The sequence below is a fragment of the Parasteatoda tepidariorum genome, chromosome 7 (genome assembly GCF_982258835.1).
Source record: "Parasteatoda tepidariorum strain Cologne lab strain chromosome 7, Ptep-v5.0, whole genome shotgun sequence".
In the NCBI taxonomy this organism is placed as follows: domain Eukaryota; kingdom Metazoa; phylum Arthropoda; class Arachnida; order Araneae; family Theridiidae; genus Parasteatoda; species Parasteatoda tepidariorum.
Window position 1 is genome coordinate 5,890,179 of NC_141761.1, and position 19,486 is coordinate 5,909,664.

At 29.9% G+C, this 19,486-nt stretch overlaps 1 protein-coding gene across 1 annotated transcript; it reads left to right on the plus strand.

Annotated features, from left to right (window-relative positions):
• Window positions 1-377: 377 nt before the first annotated feature.
• On the plus strand, window positions 378-11,123 carry LOC147806780 (uncharacterized). The gene is made up of 7 exons (XM_087167198.1): window positions 378-737; window positions 2,552-2,687; window positions 5,342-5,478; window positions 6,498-6,551; window positions 7,633-7,671; window positions 7,942-8,037; window positions 10,522-11,123. Exons 5-7 carry the CDS (start codon window positions 7,636-7,638, stop codon window positions 10,705-10,707), a joined length of 318 nt encoding a protein of 105 aa, XP_087023324.1. The 5' UTR covers window positions 378-737; window positions 2,552-2,687; window positions 5,342-5,478; window positions 6,498-6,551; window positions 7,633-7,635; the 3' UTR covers window positions 10,708-11,123.
• Window positions 11,124-19,486: the final 8,363 nt, after the last annotated feature.

The following is a 19,486-nucleotide window of genomic DNA, read 5'->3' on the forward strand; positions in this document are numbered from 1 at the left end:
AGTCATCTATGATGTTTATTATATTTTGAAAAAAAATTATGCTTTATTTAGGGCGGTGAGTTGTTAATGAGGAGGCTTGAAGTTTTTGGTTTTAAAATTATTGCAAAGCTGCAACTATCTGTCCTGCAGAAAAAAGCATAAGCATACATTTACTTTCTGTTAAATTTATATAGTTGCTTATAGTGCTTGCATTTAAAACAAAACTTGAAAATATGGAATCTCCTTGAAAAAAGAAGGAAAAAAATTTTATCCACTGTTTTTTACATCTATTGATTAGTATTAGTCATTTAGAGTAGAAAAAAAAACTTGAAAGATATTTCAAAACTAAATATTATCTTAAAGAATATGTATCTGTTCAGTGCTGATAACTGCAAATGCATTTTAGAAATCATTCTTGTCACACACATATTTACAATTGTCATATGCTAAAAAATAATTTTTCAGAGAATTTGGATATAGTGAATTTCTGTTTTATAGTAGACTCTTTGCTGGGTTCTTAAACATTTTGCTATTCAGGGGTTTAATTGTACTTCCATATGCTTTTATTCTTTAAAATATCAAAAATCTTATAGCCTAAGAAAAACCTTTTAATTGTCTTGAAATTTTATTTAAAGAAAAATACGAGATGGAAAAATACAATGTTAGGTTGGAGCCTGGAAAAATCTTTCAGCAAACCTAGAAAATAAACAACCTATTTCAAATTGGACTATAGCACTAAATAGCCTATAAGGTTCAAAGTAAATAAGTTCAACATCTGTTTTTATTTTTTTGTTGTTAAAATTCTGTAGTAACATTGTTGAATTTATCGAAATTAAAGTACTAATTTGTGTTATATTTTTATAATTGTTTCTGTAGCAAAAAAATAAATGAGGCAAAATCCGATCTGCATTTTCTAATTGTCCCACAGTGGACTGTAAGACTCGGTTTCCAGTAGATCACCAAAGTCAAGCATCACTGGCTGCGGTGCAGGTGGGTGACCATTTGGATCAGGATCATGCTTCCCAGACCGTCGCCAGTAGCTCATTGTGCAGCTTAAGGGCAACGTGAATTAACTACAACTGCAACAGCATTTTCTAATAATTAAATACTTAGAAATGCTTGCATGTGCTTTTGTTCTTTAAAATATCAGGGTTTTCACTGGATGTGTCTGGGAATTTATTTAGGGAGAAAAGAGTTGGGGGGAATGATGCTAAATTTTGAATGTTTCAAAATTTTGTAAACATTTTGCAGGAGCTTGAATGTAAATAACCAATTTCAAAATTTGCAGTAACAATATGTAGCCAATGAATTTCAAAATAAATAAGTCCAATATCTATTACTTTTATTTGTTAAATTCTTTTTGTTAAAATTTTACTGTAACATAGTTAAATCTTTTTAGAACATTGAAATTAGAATGTTAATTTATAAAAAATACTTGGTTTAACAATTTATGGTTTTAAATTTTTTCTTAAATATAACTATAAATCCAGATCAATAATAAAAAAGTTCTTGAAAATTAAGTTTTCTGTATAAATAAATGTTGATTTTTGATCATTAGTAAGAAGTTTGATAGCAGACTGTATCATTGATATGACTCTATTAATAAATTATGTTTCATTGAGTTTTTCAGTTTTTAGTTTTTATGCAAAATATTGCATTTGTCTATAATTTATATTTATATTTGTGTAAAACCCTTCTAGGGAAATAAAATACATTTTTACAAAATTTAATATTAGGCATATTTCCTATTAAAAAATTAGTTTGAATAAAAAATATATATTTCCAAAGAAATATAATGTTGAAATCTCATGATTTCTAATCTTGAAATTTTCTTAAAAATCTGTGAAAACCTGTGTTTTAATCCTATAAATGACTTGGAACCTTGAATATAATTAATGTATAAAATCCCCATTTCTGTGTATTTGTAATATTTTTTTCATTAATATCAGAATCAATAATTTTTCACTCTGCATTCAAACAAAAGTTTCTACGCTAGAATTTTAAAACAGTATTTAAAAAAGCAGGCTCAAATATTTTTAGTTTCTTTTTCTTCCTAATTTTTAACATATAATATTTTATACATTGTGTGTAAAAAATTTTATACCATCAATAATAATTTTACAATCAACTTTAAGAATATTTTATTAATTTTTGTTCCTTGACATTATTTGTAGGTGTACCCATCCATATATGTCTTGACAGGGCTCATAAGTTTCAGGTTAATAAGTATAAGTTTAAATAAAATGGAAGTCAAAGTATTTCAAAGTATATCTTCTATAAGACTAATTTCTTAATAGTTTTTTGAAAAATGTTGCAATAGATTTAAAGAATGCGTTTAGAAACTTATATTTTTATTCATTCTAAATAAGGAAACAGGAATGCAGAAAAAGTCTATCATTAAGGTGTTAAAAGTGCTGTAGTCACACAAAGACATGAATGCTTCTGTATATTTCATTAAATCATTATTTATTAACTATTAAGAAAAATGTTATTTTGTTAGTATTTATTTTTAATATTAGTGAAATGTTTCATTGATTTAAATTAATATATTTTCTAATAGTTTTTTTTTTAGTTTCAGGCAAAATTTGGTTTTCCTGCTTCTCAGGCAGCTAATTATAACATAGCAGAATGTAGAAGCTTAGTCAAAACTTTAGTGTGTTCATCGAAAACAGTTACTTGGAGAATTACGGCTTGCAAGTTTTCTGGCGGTAAACTTTATTTACCCCTTCTTAGAAAATTTTGTTTTAATATGACTATAGACATATCCGTAACCTATATGACTATCCATAACGTATATACATACCCATAACCCATTTGACTATAGACATATCCTTTTATTACAAGTTTTATTATCTGGTGTAGTTTAGCTACTACTAGAATTATTCAATTCCAATTTACTTGTATAAAGACATGTTAACTCGATTCTATCTGGAGGTACCTTTGGATAGATAACAGTCTTGCTATTTGTGACTGTGACGTTGCTTTCCTTCTGCTGTTGCTACACAGCCTTGATCAAACATGACAAGAGCGGCCGCTCTAACAACCGTGATTTTAATACAACTCTCCTGGCCTCTGGCAAAACAGCAATGAATCAACTAGTGGCATTCGTTCATTGAATTCTATCACAGATAATATTCTGGAGAGGAGTATTGTAGCATAGCTACCACTACAATCATTTAATTCCAATTCACTATTATATACGACATGCTAACTCAATTCTATCTAGAGGTGCCTTTAGATAGATGACAGTTGACATTGTCAGTAGCTTATGCCCACACTGTATTGAATTTTAAATTAATTCTAATGCAAAAATGATAACAGCACTCAATGAACAGACAGAAACAAAATGTACAGACAGAAAAAGGATTTCATATTAACCGTCAGAAAAATATATAAATTTTTGAATTTATGTTGAATATCAATATCTTTTCTTTCTTATTATTCATTGAAAAAATAATTATGGTCGAATGAGCTAAGCTGAAGGTAATTAAGGTTCTGTTGAATATAATTACCTTCAGTAGAAAGTCAGTTCTTGCTACATTTAATTAAATAAAATTGAACAAAAATTATATCAAAATATTTTTAGTCATTTAATAATTGTGTTCAAAATAATTATCCCTTATTTAACAATAAAGGAAGTATTCTTTCCCTATGTAAAAATGACCCTAATAAGGTACTGGATGGAATGTGATTTTTTCCTACTTACATATCTCTTAGATAGTAAAAATAAGCAAAATTTGAAATGAGGTGATATTAATAGCTATAAATTTTTCTGAACTTAGTCCATGTATTTCCCTTTCTATTTTTTGGTACCGTTCTTAAAGTGCATCAGAAACTCAGAGATAGTTTTTTTTTTTCAAAAATTAAATAGATATAAACTATTTTTAGGTATCATACTTAAAGGTATATAGGCATATATACTTTTAAAGGTATAAGGCATATAGCCTTTTTAAGTTTTTTAGTTTGACTTAAATTTTTTTTCTTGTGCCCAGAAGTAATTAAGCTGTTAAATTTATTTATTAATTAGTATTCTGAGAATATTTTAATAAAGTAAATACAATTGTAACTTTTCTTGGTTAAGCATGATTTTAAGCTTTTTTAAAGTTAAGCATAATTTTAGATTTAGATACTTAACATTTTGCATTACATCACAAGTTTTTATGAATTATTTGATTTTTTGAAACAACAAATAAGTGTTTATGAATTTTTTTTCTTGATTTTCCTACTAATTTTATTATTAGTACATAAAATGTGTATTAAACCTTCAAATTGCATGACAGTTTTGAAAGCAGTAATTTATTTATATCTTAATTTATAGGCATATTTAAACTTTCTATTATATATACATTTTCAAAGAAATATTTTTTGGTGAAATTTTAAGTTAGCTGTGTGATGAGACTTTAATATCAGAAATAGTGCTTAAAATAGTTTTTTTTTTTAAGTTAAATATTTTTTCCAAGTGATTTTTATGGCTTTTTTTTTAATGGTATGGTTCTGTTTATCATGAAATGCATGTTATGTTTAACAGAGTTTCTTAATTTCTTATAATTTTTTTTTAAAATTGATTTTTAATATTTAGGAAGCAAAATTATTCTCATTGATGAATTTAAACCTTTATCTGTAAATTTCTTTATATTTTAGGCTATATTTAGCTTATTTTAATGCTTTAGAAGTCTAATATTAATCCTAATGGGATATTTCAAACTGTTTTACATATTCCTCAATGTACATGCTTTATTGGAATTGCATTAAAGCATAGTTTATTGAAACTATTTAAACAAATTACTTTAAAAAAGTAGTTTTTTAATTTTTGTTATTTACACTGAAAAAAATATGGCCAGAATCATCCTTATTTCTATATTAATACACCATTAAAATTGCATGTCTCTATGATTTTATAAAAATCTCACTTTGAATACAGTTTTTTTTGTTGTAACTCATAAATAATATAGCAAATACCTAGTGGCATACTTTCTTAATCTTTTTGCTGCATTTTTTTGTGCTATTTTACAATGCTTCTGTTGTCACCATAGGGTGCAAGTATAATATTTGATAGTGTTATATTCCTCTGGTAAAAATTATATAGTTTTCAGAATTATAAAAAAATTTTCTAAGATTACATACTTCTTACAAAAAAAAGTAAAAGTTGTTTGTGTTTTTTCTATCATGCTATCCTCATAAAATTTGAGTTATTTTTTCCTTTATCATTATAAAAACTTAAAAAAAATGTGTTTTATGCTATTTCTTTACAATTTAAATACTGTTTTTGTATGAATATTTAACTTGCCATCTTTATTATTTTAATAGGTATTCCCTATCAAATTATACATTTAATTTTGTTCCTTTATTTAAATTGTTTCAGATTCAAACACTAATCCAAGTAAGCAGTACCAACCTAATGAAACTTATTAGATTGATCAAGTATGCTCAACCAACTTTGGATATTTTTAAGTTAACAGTCTCTACTCCTGGACAAGTTGTTCAGCAGCGACCAATGAAGTAATTATTGTGTCAATTAGAATACTGCTCTTATTTTTCTTCTAATTTTTAGTTAACGACTACTAATGTTAAACTCTGTTACTTTGTAATTTTGAACCCAATCCAGAAGACAAGAGAACTCCAGAATCAAATATTGTAATCAGTATCAAGTAGTTTATGCCTTCTTGGAGAACTTTTTCATAGAACTAACCAGCATTTGTGTTGCATGGAGAGGAAAACCTACCAAGGTTAGTCTGACGGCAAGGGGACTCTAACCCATAATCTGTCTACCTCAGAGGATATTTTGTGCAGCAACACTGTGGTCGATGCAGAATTCATATAGTGATGCCGGTTGCAAAATTCATATTGACCAGCCATCTCTGGGATTTGAACCCGGTTCACCTCATTGGGAGACAAACCCTCTTTCCACTGAATCTTCAATGTCTCTAATATTGTCCAGTGTTTCCCAGTCAAATTTTATTTTAAGACCATTCAAAGTGTTGTTCTTGCCCTGCGTGTGTGATTTTAATATAAATGTGGCATTGTGCTCATGATAATCAAATGTGGAAATGAAATCACTAGTTTTTCTCTAACTCTTGTTTCTTTGAACTGATTTTCTTTTCTTTTTTCACTGCCATGTTTAAATGTGATTTCTATGGTAGTCATCAGTATCATTGTTAAATTAGGAGCCTAACTTTGTTAAGTGCAAAAAAATTTTCGGAAAGTAGTACAAGAATTGAATTTAATGTCATTTTTAATTATTTATCTTTTTTAACAGAAAATTTTCATTTAGCTACTTTTGCCAACAGATTTAATTTTTTTATTTTGCTAATTTCTATTTTATTAACTCATGGTTAACCTGCCTTTTAAGCACCAAAAAAAAAGTTTTGTTTAGTATTGCAATTGTTTTATTAGTATGTAATTATTGTGTTACATATGTTGTTGTTTTTAAATATTTTGAGTCTGTCTTTCCACTTTAATTATGACACTATGAATTACTGCTGTTATTCAATTCACCCGTACATGAATATTTTTTTCAGCAAACTGTTCACTCCAAGGAAGAAAAGGAAGTTTTAGAACATCTTGTTTGAGTGGTATGACAGTTTTATTTCTTTTCTTAGAACTATCTCAACTTCAGTTAAGATAGGGTGGAGAGAGTTTAAAATATAACCGATATAGAAAGTGATTTTTTATTTTGTAATTGTGTCAATATTTAGTGTCGAGCTGAAGAAGACTCGTATGTGTTTTTAATTCAATTCACATTTGATGGAGCTTTTTGTACTGCACTGATTGGTGTAGGGAAGTTAAAAAAATCTTCCTCATGCTCAACCATATTGTATGTAATTTATGTTAATTTTTTCCCAATTTCTGAATCAGTTTCTTTTCAAATTATATTTAATCTTGCAAAATTGAAAGGTAAATCTTAAACATGTTTGATTAAAAGAAATATTAAAACAAAGTTTTGTAAGATTTTCAGATATATTTCCTAACATTTGCTTACCAAAATTACTTTACAAACTAAAATATAGGCCTAGTGTAGTCAGTAATAAAATTTTCTGCTTCATATAACAACAGGATTAAAGTCATTGTTAAATAATTTTATAGATTTTTTCTTTAAATATTAGTAATAATAACTGAAAAAAAATATTTTTAGAATCTAGATGTACAATAAAAGATCTTTATAAAGTAAGCATTGAATGCTGAGACTTTTGCGTTATATAGAAGTTTGTGTTATATAGATTTATTCACACATCATTAAATTTAAATTCTAAGCATATTAAAGGATTGATCAATATTAATATCTTACAATAGTTTTTAAATAAAAATACTTTATAACACAAAAATATCCACTTTTATATTTAAAGTTATCAAGAGAATTAGAAATAATGTAAAGTTAATGTAGGTGATTCAGATTTGTGGGGCTTTTAGAATTGAATTTATTGATCTTCTACTATATATTACTTATTTAAAAAAAATTATTTTAGATTGTCTAAAATAAAATTTCATTTCAGTATACCATGATACATCCATTAACACTGTAACATGCTTCCATTAACATAGAGAAGTATTTTCAACATCTATACATTTAAGCTCTAAATGCCTTATAATATTTCAATGCTATTTATTACAATTTAAATACTATTCATTATAATTTTAAACTTTATATTGCTTCAGTACATGGTTGAACAAATTTTCAAGAATCCTGCATTGCGAGTATGTTTATTGCCTTCATAATAATTATTATAGTATAGATTATTAAACTATATGTAACAGTGAATATTTCAAGTAACTAAAAATGTTCTTTCAGCTATTGTTTTATTCTGTAATTAAATGAAAAAGTTATGTGTTTGCGATATATTTCTATGCAGACTTGTTCTAATGTGAAACAGTCAATCAGTTAAAAGTGTTTAACTATAGTCATAATATTTTTGTAAATACAAAACCTCTTTTGGTTTGATAAGATAGAGTGTGTCTATATTTCAGATTCTAGCACATTCTTTTCTTACTAATACTGCCACCTCCCCCATATTTGCAACAATGTTAGTAGAATATCTTCTAAAAAGGATGGAAGAAATGGCTGTAAGTAATATTTACTGTGATAACTTTTTCAAATAATTTTGTTTATTCTTTTTCTTTTTTTTTTAATTCTTTTTTTTTTTTTTGCAAAAAATTATTTTAACATATGTGTCTCACGAAATTAAATGTGTACTGGTGAACTTTCAAAGTACAAAATAATAATTACCACATTAAAAGTGATAAATGCTTATATATTTACTTATTATGAAGCATAACTATTAACACTATCTGCATTTATTTAGCATTATCTGCATTGTCATGGAACAAATGTTACAATTTTTTTATATATTCAATTCCTTTATAATCAGTTATTTTCTATGATGTTTAAGCAAATAATTGTCATTTGGGTACTGATGATAGACAACAAAATGATACATTTTTATCATGTGAACGTATATTTGTTAAGTAGGAATTTCGTTTAAAATATTTTTTGTAAAATGAATTTCTTAAGGTTTTGTGATTAACAAATATATTTTTTACATGTATAAAAAAAAACTTATTCTGCACATTTTATTTTTAAACAAGTGAACTTATTTCATAACATTATATATTCTTCAGTGCAAATATGGACAGATCTAACTTGTACTTGAAGCTTTTTGAACTGGTTTTTGGATCAGTGTCTTTGTTTCCTGCTTAAAATGAGGAAATGCTAAAAGTAATTTTTACATTCTTTAATAATTACTTGTATTTAAAAAAATATTTTAAATATACTTTTTTGTTGTTGCTTTTAATTGTTAAAGTAAACTTTTTTCCCCCTTTCTAGCTTTATTTACATCAAATAGTAAATAGATCCATGGAGCTAGCTTTAAGTGCTAAAGAACCATATAATTATTTCCTTCTTTGTAGAGCCTTGTTTCGGTCTGTAGGAGGTGGTAGTCATGATTTGTTGTATCAATAATTCTTACCTTTATTACCAAATTTATTGCAAGATAAGTAAAATATTTTTTTTTTATTTATTTATTCGTCACAATTTTTTTCTCTCTGTTATTTAGAAAATTTGTTTTTATTCTATCAGTTCATAACTTTAAAAAAATTCTAATTACATCTTTTGCTTACGCTTTTCTGGGAATAGATGATCTTAAAAATTTAAAAATATATTTGTGGAATCGCTAAAATGAAATTAAAATTAGTTATATTTCTCATGAATTAAAGGTATTATTAAATTTGGTATGATAATTTTGGCAATGGTGTTTTAAACAATTAACTGACCACACCTGTTACACTCTCACCTGCCACTCTTTTGTCTTAAGGACTGAAATCAGTCTTGAGAAAAGATCAATGGGCTGAATTCTCTCCTGGAATTAATATTTATTTGTAATTTTTTTAAATCAAGTTTTCAAAACAAACTTTAAAAAACATTTTTTTCTTTAAAAAATACAATAATGCATGTGAGAATAAATAAATAAAAATAATCTTTTTATGAAAATTTTGTTATTTTTCATAATAATTGCAAATGATATCATACCACAACAAAAGAATGTAATGGACTTCAACATCTGCTTGTATGAAAAAAATTTGTATTGTTGAATCTGCTTCAGTTAGTGACTTTTCCAAAATTTTGAGGTGCTGGGTAACTCTCCTTTCCTTTTAAGTTTAAAAAATTGCCTGTATTCTGTAGCAATGCTTAAAAAAACTTTCATTTCACCTTAATAGAGTTAAAATATTCCTTTATTTCTGTGTAATCTATTTCTAGTACTATTTTTTTTTATTTGAAAATTATTAACTCTGGAGCATGATCACTACATATCTTATATTAAAAGTAAGTTGAGCAACATAAAAAATTCAATGAAATTGCATATTAGTAGCCAGAGCCGTGATGGGTCAGAGGATAGAGAGTTCGCGTTCGAATGATGTGACCCGGGTTCGAATTCCAGTGATGCTGGTCGATACGAATTCCGCATCCGGCTTGCACCGACCACAGTGCTGACATAAAATATCCTCAGTGGTAGACTGATTATGAGTTAGTCCCCTTGCCTTCTGGCTAACCATAACAGGTTTTGGTGGTTTTCTTATCCATGTAACGCAAATGCGGTTTAGTTCTATTAAAAAGTCCTCCATGAAGACAAATTTCTCTCACTACTTGATCCAAGAGTTCCCTTGTCTTTCGGATGGGGTTTAAAATTACAAGGCTACAGAGTTGAACATTAGTAGGCGTAAACCCACGAAATTGGGTCGGCGGTTCAACGACGGTTATAAAAAGGAAAAAAACATTAAAGATTATAAAATATAAGTGCAGTAATGTACCAAAAAATAATAAAGTGATTGCATTTCCTTTCATTAATATTTAATTTCTCATAATTTCATTATTAATTATGGTGAGCTTTAGCATAATATAAAAATATTTTTGTTAATTGCGATTTGATTGCCCCTTTACTACCACTTTGGAAATTATCCTTGCAGAGAAAAAAAATTCGCAGTTATATTGTTATTCTTTTTTTTTTTTGCTTAGATTTGTTACAATTTTTTATTAATGATATTTGTTTTTAGGGAATCGATTATTTTGTACCAATTCGTCTGGCACCACCCGAAGAAATCCTTGGAGCAGATTTTGTTGAACACGACGTCCGCCACGAAGGTTATAACTGGGAAGTGATGATGACAGAATTGGAAAACCTGGGATTGAAACTCCGACATCCTCGAATCCACCCAGGAGTCAGTGGGATGATCATCTAATCCTACAGTACATTGAAAAAGTTCTCAACAAAAATGACACCTCAACAGTGGGCCACCCTTTGCCTGACATAACATCTTCCTATCTCGACTGGAGAACATTTCCTTATAAGGAGCGATCGGATGGATGCTATTTATCTTCAATTATTATCAATTTGCCATAAAAAAAATATACTTGAATTTTACGAGAAAGGATAACAGACCTTATTATTTTCAATGATATTAGAAATATGTGAGTTCTTGGAAAGATTCAGAGGTGAGCCACGGAAAACTGGCAAATATGTAGTGGATATAGTAGTTTTTTTCAACCGGTCAAGTGCGTATAACGAGAATACACGTCGTATAGACGTTTAAAATAAAAAATTGCCATGGAGTAGTATCAAAACTCGGCATTTCAATAAAACACAACTAAAAAATTATTGGGTGATGTGTTTCCTTTTAATTACTCGTTTAACTGTTACGTATTATGTATGACGTGGGGGGGGGGTCGTGACCGGAAGTTAATAACATACGTGGTAAATACTAGCTATTTGCTCTAGGACAGGGGTGGCGAACCTTTATGCACCAACGTGCCATTTTTCAAAAAATTGTTTAATGAGGTCATAGACGTGCCGTCAAATAATTTTGACTTGAGTGATTATTGGGAAAATAATACTAAATACTATCAACTCAAAACTCTTTATTTACTATGAAAAAAACACATTTTGCAATGTCTCAGTTTTACGCGTAATTCAACTTAAAGTAACATCAGTGTGACATTTGTTGTTGCAGATTAGATGACAAATAACTTATATTATTAGGTTGTAAGATGTTAGTTTAAGCAGGACTATTATTATTTTTTTTGCTCGTTATTTATTGTTAGCTTGTTTTTTATGGTTATTAATTGTTTTTTATTGGCATTAATTGTTAATTTTTTTTAATTTGTTTTTGTGAATTTTAATTAAATTTTTAATATTCTTCATAGTGAAATTTGTGATCGGTTGCGTGCCCAGAATATTGTGTAGCGTGCCATCCCTGCTGTAGGAGACCGAGTCCTGGTATTAAAATTAAAAATCCCAAGCTTTCGATCTCAAAAGTTCTCATTCAGAGATGCAAGATCGTCAGAAAAGGAGTTGTAGCATAACCATTTAATTTATAGCTCGTGAGTTGTGTAAGAAGTGCTTAGAATTTTTAATTATTATCTCTAAATATACTTAGACTTGGTTAGAGTGCTCAGATGTCTCTATCTCCCATAGCTGCCAAGTGTACAGATTTTATCGGTACGGTTCCGATTTTTATGCCTTGTTCCGATAATACGATTTTGGGTCAAAATATTCCGATTTTTCATCATAGCGTAATTTTTTCTTTTACTCTATAAAGCGATCAAGTCGCGTTATCACTTAGCTCCGCCTCTAGCTCCATTCGTATATTTGATGACGTATGTACGGGTCGCTTCACAGACACCAAGAGGAAATTTTAGCTTCCTGACTCCTTGTCTTTTACTTGCAACCGTACCGGTGTTGAATGTTTACTCGGAACGCATCTCTTCGATTTGAGTTTAGCTTTGAATGTTTTTCCACGTGGTAATTTGAAAAAATGTCAAAAATTCGGCGAAGTCAGTGTTTTCGCGACAATTATAGTGAAGAATTTTATTTCATGAAAAAATCAAGAAAGGGGACATCGTACGCGTTATGTATTGCTTGCAATACAGGCATTAGTATAGCACATGGCGGAAAGTGTGATATCATTTCACACGGGAAAACAGCCAAGCATGCTACCGCGTATACAAATATGAAAAAGTCTGCAAAAATTTCCAATTTTGTGTCGTCCACTATTGATCTACAATCAATTAGAAGCGAACTATTGTTCACAGGATTCCTCCTTAAATACAATATTCCGTTAGCTGCTGCGGACCATGCATCAAAGTTGTTTTGTGCGATGTTTCCAAATTCTTCGGAGGTAAAAAAAATACTCATGCAGGAGAACGAAAACTAGTTATTTGGTTCTAGAAATTGCAAATAACACTTCCGAGCAAATTATGAAAAAGCTGAAGACTAATGTGTTTAACATAGCGACAGATGGGAGCAATGACTCGTCGGACAATCAAATGTATCCAATTGTGGTCACATTTTTCGATGACGTGTTGGAGTTATTGAGCTGCACTCTTATATCTTTGCCAGTTTTAAATGATTCGAGTACAGGTCAAAATATTGCCAATCTAATTTGTGCCTTTTTTTCTGAACACAGCATACCATGGGAAAATTGTTTATCGTTTTCCTGTGATAATGCCAGGAATATGATGAGGAAAAACAAAGGAGTTGGTGCATATCTCAAGGAAAATCATTCTAATCTGTTAGCTTTTGGCTGCCTTTGTCATTTGATCAACCTGGGGGGTGAAAAAGGAGCAAAGACTTTGCCCATTTTATTTGATGACCTACTTATAGATATTTATTATTATTTTCTTAGAAGTGGGAAACGAAAATTAGAATTTAAAAAAATTCAAATGTTTGACAAAGAAGGTGGTAAAAAAAATTCTAATACATTGTACGACAAGATGGTTATGCCTTGGTAAATGTATCACTCGCTTACTTGAACAATAGAGAAGTCTTCTCTTATATTTCAAAGAAGTGTGTTCTGAGAGCAAAGTAACTACAGATTTCTCACCAAAAATCTCGGCGTATGTAATACCAAAATTACAGAAGCAACAACAGGGGTCGCATTCCCCCTAAAATTCCTAAAAGTATGTGCAAACCCTAAAATTCCTAAAAATCTGATAAAATTTTGTTGGTGTTCCTAAAAAATTAGTTATAGGCTAAATATAAATAAAAAAGCAATAATCTAAAATATAAGAATTTAACTACGTTAATTAAAACTGTTTTAATTTTGCCACATGGGAATTCTGATCCTGAGAGAGGTTTTTCGATAAATAAAGCAATGCTTAATGTGAGTCACCATGAGTATACTATTATGTCGCTTAGACTAATCAAAGATACCATTCGAAATTATGGAGGAGTGTTGAAGATCACCACAACACTATTGAGGGCAGTAAAAGAATCTCATAAATCATATCAAGAATATTTTAGAAAAATGATCATGATTTAATTTGTTTTTCTCTAACTTCTAATATAAATTGCTGATTTGAAATCTAATAATATCACACAATAGTTTTTCTTAATAAAGTATGGTAATAATAAAGTTTTGATTAAGAAGGTAAAAATTAAATAAAAATCCAAGTTGGTGTTAATTTATTTTTTCTCTTGATTTATTCTCACTTTTGCCTGTTCCTGAATTATGCACTTAATTCCTGATAGGTAATATGTAAAGTTGAAATTTCATTTTTACACTTTAGAGATTTCATTCTAGACTTAATAAATTTCAGAGCTTTATTTTAAGGCTTGCAATTATTTATGATATGTGTGGATGAATTGTAATAATCTTCTGTTATGTAATAAACTACCGTGTGATCTGTTTTTATCCTAGCAAAATCATATATTACCCCTAAAATTTACCTAAAATTTTTTGAAAAAAGTTCCTAAAATTACCCTAAAATTTTAAAAAACTTTGCTGCTACCCCTGCAACAAACAAATGAAGATGTTCAAACAGAAGGTGAGGGTTCTAAAATAAAAAATACTAAGCGCAAGGTTTCCGATACTGCCCCAGTCTGTTCAAAAGAGATGAAATCTAAACAGAAAATGAAGTCAAATGATGGGTTTAAGCAAGGTTTAAAAACAAAAATTTCTCAGGAGAACTTGAAGAAATTTTTAGGTAGAGATGAAAGAAAATTTTTCTCGTCCTTAGTTCTAATTTGCATCATTCTTTAGCTTTCTTTCTAAAAAATGTCATTATCGTTTTTGAAAAATTCAACATATTGTTTCAATATGAAGAACCTCAGGTTCACAAAACAAAACGTGAACTTGCAAATTTTTTCACTGAATTATTAAGTAGATTTGTAAAGGTAAGTGTTATTAGCAGTTCAAACTCTGTATTTGATGTTAGGTATAACATATTTGAGAACCAAAAAAACGATGATGAGTGAGTTGTTGGCTCTGAATGCAAGGACTCCATTAAAGAACTCTCTAACGAAGAAAGAGCTGAAGAGTTTTTTTTCTCATGTGAGAAAATACTTCTGTGCATCTTGTGATTATATAATTGCTAATTTCCCTCGTAATTTGCCATTATTAGAACGTGCTGAAATGTCTAAAAAAAACTGAGAAGACATTTTCATCTGTGAAATATTTTATTGACTTATATCCCTCTATGCTACTTAAAGAAAATTATGAATCGTATTTTGATGCAGTTGATACTCTCGAGTCAGAGTTTCTGTCCTATCAGCTTGAAAAATGTCCTGAATCTACTATAAATAATGAAAGAGCTGATAAGCAGTGGGCAGAACTCTCTAAAGAGAAAGGTCCTCCAGGAAAACCAAAGTATGTGAGATTATCACGGGTGATGTTAGGAATTTTAACATTTCCTCACAGTAATGCAGCCTGTGAAAGACTTTTTAGTCTAGTGCGAAAAAAATGAGACTGAGTTTAGGGGTAGCATGAATGCGTCTACTTTGCAGGCAATTTTGATTGCCAAGTCCCAAATGATTCAGCCTTGCTAAAGACAAGTGTTTGATGAAAAGTTTTTAAAATCAGCCAAATCTGCTACAACTGTAGCACTTAACAAGAATAATTGATTATTTTTTTTTAATAAAATATTTTGTTTTTAAATATGTTTTAAATTACTAAAATCAGCTATCATTTCTGTTTAATAAGTTTGTTGAATAAGGATAATAATCAGAAATCTTGTCAGTTGATATGTATTATAATCAATAATAATTGTTACATTAAATCTTATACAGTTACATTTATACAAACATTTAGTGTAAACTAAACTTTAATGTCGCGACCGTGTGACGAGTTTCTATTTTTTTCCCTGGCAGGTATGGTGTATGTATATGTGTGTGTGTGTGTGGTACCGTGAATGACCGAAATCAAGAGGAATGTCGGCATTCACCAGGCAGGGCTGATTGTGCTCCGGAAAAAATCCGGAAGTTTCCGGAGATCGAAGGTCCAGATGTTTCAAAAAATCGTTGATCACAGAAGTTTCCGGAAATCAAATTTTCAAAGGTGGAACTTAAAAACACAGCTTATTTTTTTGTTTGTAAGGGAGAGCCAGAGAGATACTTTATAAGCTTATATTCATGATTGATATTCCTTTTTTATCAGTAAAAAGTTGTTATAATCATAAACTAAAGAAAGAAAGACATATTTGTAAATTTTAATTACTTCTGCAGGTCATCATAGGTATGTGTAAAATTTTAATTATATTTTAAGTAAACTAAGAAATATTGAGAAAAAGGAAGAAAAAAAAAACCTTGTTTAAATTTCAATTTAAACTGTCTTTTTTTTTTTTTTTAAACTCAAGAAATTTTACGGAATTTTGACTTGGGTTCAAAATCACCCCTGACCAGGTGAATGTCAACAATCTCATAGTCTCTTTGGTGAATGTCCGAAATATTTGTTATATCCGATTTTATATTTATTTTTTCTTTGATATTACAGTAGGGAACCGATTATCCGGAACTATCGGCACCATCGCTATTCCAGATAACTGATTTTTCTGGTTTTCTGAATCGCTACAAAAAGCCGTTTTTTTTATTGTTAAACCCAACTAAAAAAAAAATATTTGGTAAAAATCTTAAAAAGAAATAAAAACGATAATGTAATACACTAATGATTATTTCCAAAATGACTGTAAAGTAAACATCTTTCAAAAAAGAAAGAAAAATCCTAAAATTTTGTGAGGAAAAAAAAATTTTTTTTTAAATGGCGGGAAAATTTATCGAATTTCGTACCGGTTTTTTGGTTTTCTGAATTCCGGATAACGGGTTCTGTACTGTATTATATTTATTCGATATTTAAATATCTGCTGAGGAAAGATTAGGGGAAACATCAGCATTCGGAGTACCGGTTAAATGCATACTAAGTAGTTGCTTGTGACCTTAAAAAACATTGATGTAGGGCATAACGGGCAAATGTATAACGGACAGAGGCACTGAATCTTAAAAATTATTGATGTAGGGCATACCGGGCAGTCGCACTTAACTAGATCTCGTATATGTTTCGGACTTTACTAAAGCGACTATGTGATTGTCAGCAACCGCCAACTTGGATCATTGACAGTAATATATGAACATATGAGTTCCTGATTGATTTTATTCCGCAACCAGCAGAGGATTTCAAATTTCGAGCTCAGCTGATTCACTTTCATTTAAATTTAGTCCTTTTAGAAGGTTGCCTTACACACGTCACATATTTTTTTAGACAATTATTTTGATCCATTTACATGGCAAGAAATTGATTACAATTGAACAGGGTTGCGGTATTGAAATGTTTTTAAGGTTTTAAAAACACAGATAAAATATCTGTCTTAAGTTCTATTATCTAAATAAAGTTTACAATTAATATGGTTCATAATTGATCCATAAGGAGTGCAAGATCTGTAGTTCAATGCATTTAGAGAATAAAATGTATAGATGCAAAGGCTTTCAGGAACGTGACGTAGATGTTACATAGCTTATTGTTAGATTTAGTAATGATTTGTCAAACAAATGTTAAAATATGTAATATTTGTTTTTTTATACGCAAAAAATAAATTCTTCTTAAAACCATCGCATTATCAAGGCTGTAAAGTTTTAAGTCAAGGCTATAGTGTTTATAATGTTAAGGAATATAATATCATTGATTAATAAGGATTAAAAAGCATATATTTTACCGCGGCTAGGAAAGTGACGCATGTCAAATAACAGCAATTTTGAGGATATGTCAATAAAAATATGTATGAAGTGTCCCATCAAGCTCAAAAGGTGTCTCAACTCTAGATTGTGTGTGCTCAATATTGTTCTCTTTTAGAAAAAGTTTTATGGTAATCATTAAGTTGATTTTTCTCAAATGCTGTTTTTTGATTTGTGTCACTTTTTTTGGCCGGTTGCGACATGTTTATAAAACAGGAAAGAGAGAGTAAAACTATGTTGTGTCTACTCGAATAATCTTTATCGAAATGATTTACATAATATCTGCATAGTCTTCTTAAATTTTAAGAATATACAGTGCTTCTAGTGTTCAACCAAATACATGCAATTCGTAATAAACCAATTATCAAAATAAGTGAGAATATTTTTTCACCGAAAATATGCAAGTTGTAATAAACCAATTATCAAAATAAGTGAGAATATTATATCGCCGAAAATATGCAACTCGTAATAAACCAAATATGAAAACAAATGGGAGTATTTTTGGCTTTTAGTCCGAATAATTTTTACTTGACAAATGCGAAATTTCTAATGCATACCAGTGCTTACATTTCCTCAATCCAGGCATTTACAGGGCATATTTGTTGACCACTCTTTCAGGGGCACAATAGAACAGATAGTACAGAGAATGAAACAACATCCATGCCTTGCTCGGGATTCGAACCCAGAACCTTCCTGATGCAAAGCTATTTCCCTGACCCCTACACAGTCTGGTCTGCAATGTGAAATTTTTAAACATGTATATGTAAATGCTCAACTATCACCGAAGGGCTTGGACCAGGATCAGACTTTGAGTTTGGGGCACAGGGGGTCCTTGAATTAAGGATCCCTTTGAAAGAATGAAACGACCTCTATTTTTTGGAAATATCAATGAAGCGTTATTGATTTTGCTTAGTGTGGTGATATTTATTAACATCTTGTTTTAACTGTAACTGTGCTTGATTTTCAATTGTTTTACTATTTATGTTTATAAGTATGTAGTCCTCAGCGGCTAGCCTAATTTTGCTAATTAAAGCTTTATTAAGTTATTATGTCTGCCTAAATTGATTATCACAACAATTTAATTAGCAAGATTATATTCTGATAAATGTGAGTACTGGTATTCATCGTCATGGAAAATTTTCTGAAACCGGAACGTTTCGACTTCGACCCCACGTGTGCTAACGCTGAAAATAAGTGGCTACATTGGAAGAAAACTTTCGAAAACTTTTTGTCAAAGGTGCCTAATCTTGTTGAAGATAATAAACTCCCACTCCTAATTAATTATGTATCTGCAAATGTTTTCCAATCAATAAGTGAAGCCACCAGCTACTCGGCCGCTATCTCTGCTTTGGATGCACTCTACGTAGTAAAGAGGAATGAAATTTTCGCTCGTCATTGCTTGGCCTCAAGAAACCAACTATCTAATGAAACTGTTAACGAATTTCTTCAAGTTTTAAAGCAACTAAGTAAAAACTGTAACTTCACACAAGTCTCGGCTGAAACTTATAAAAATGAGTATATACGTGATGCTTTCATTAGAGGGTTGCGGAATACCCGCATTAGAGAGCGTCTGCTCGAAAATACAACAATCACTTTAGACAATGCAGTCAACCAAGCCCGTGCTCTTGAACTGGCTGAAGCTCATTCTGCTTCATATCTCACTAACTCACAACCTATGCCTTCTGCTGCACTAGACTGTACTGATGATGCTTTTGAAAAAGAAACCCTTGCAGCAATTCCTCGTGGATCATGTTTTTTCTGTGGTAATAGTGATAATCATATACGAAGTAACTGTCCGGCTAGAAACAGTGTTTGTCATTCGTGTGGAAAAAAAGGTCACTATCAACGTGTGTGTAGAGCGAAAACTCGGCATAAAATAAATACTACTGCCTCTGCTCATCTAATTGCTTCTGTGTCGCCAGCCCCTGGTTGTCTCCAAAAATCCCTCACATTTGCTACAGTAAATAGTGTAAAATTGGTTGCTCTAATAGACACTGGGAGTTCACTCAGTTTCTTAAACT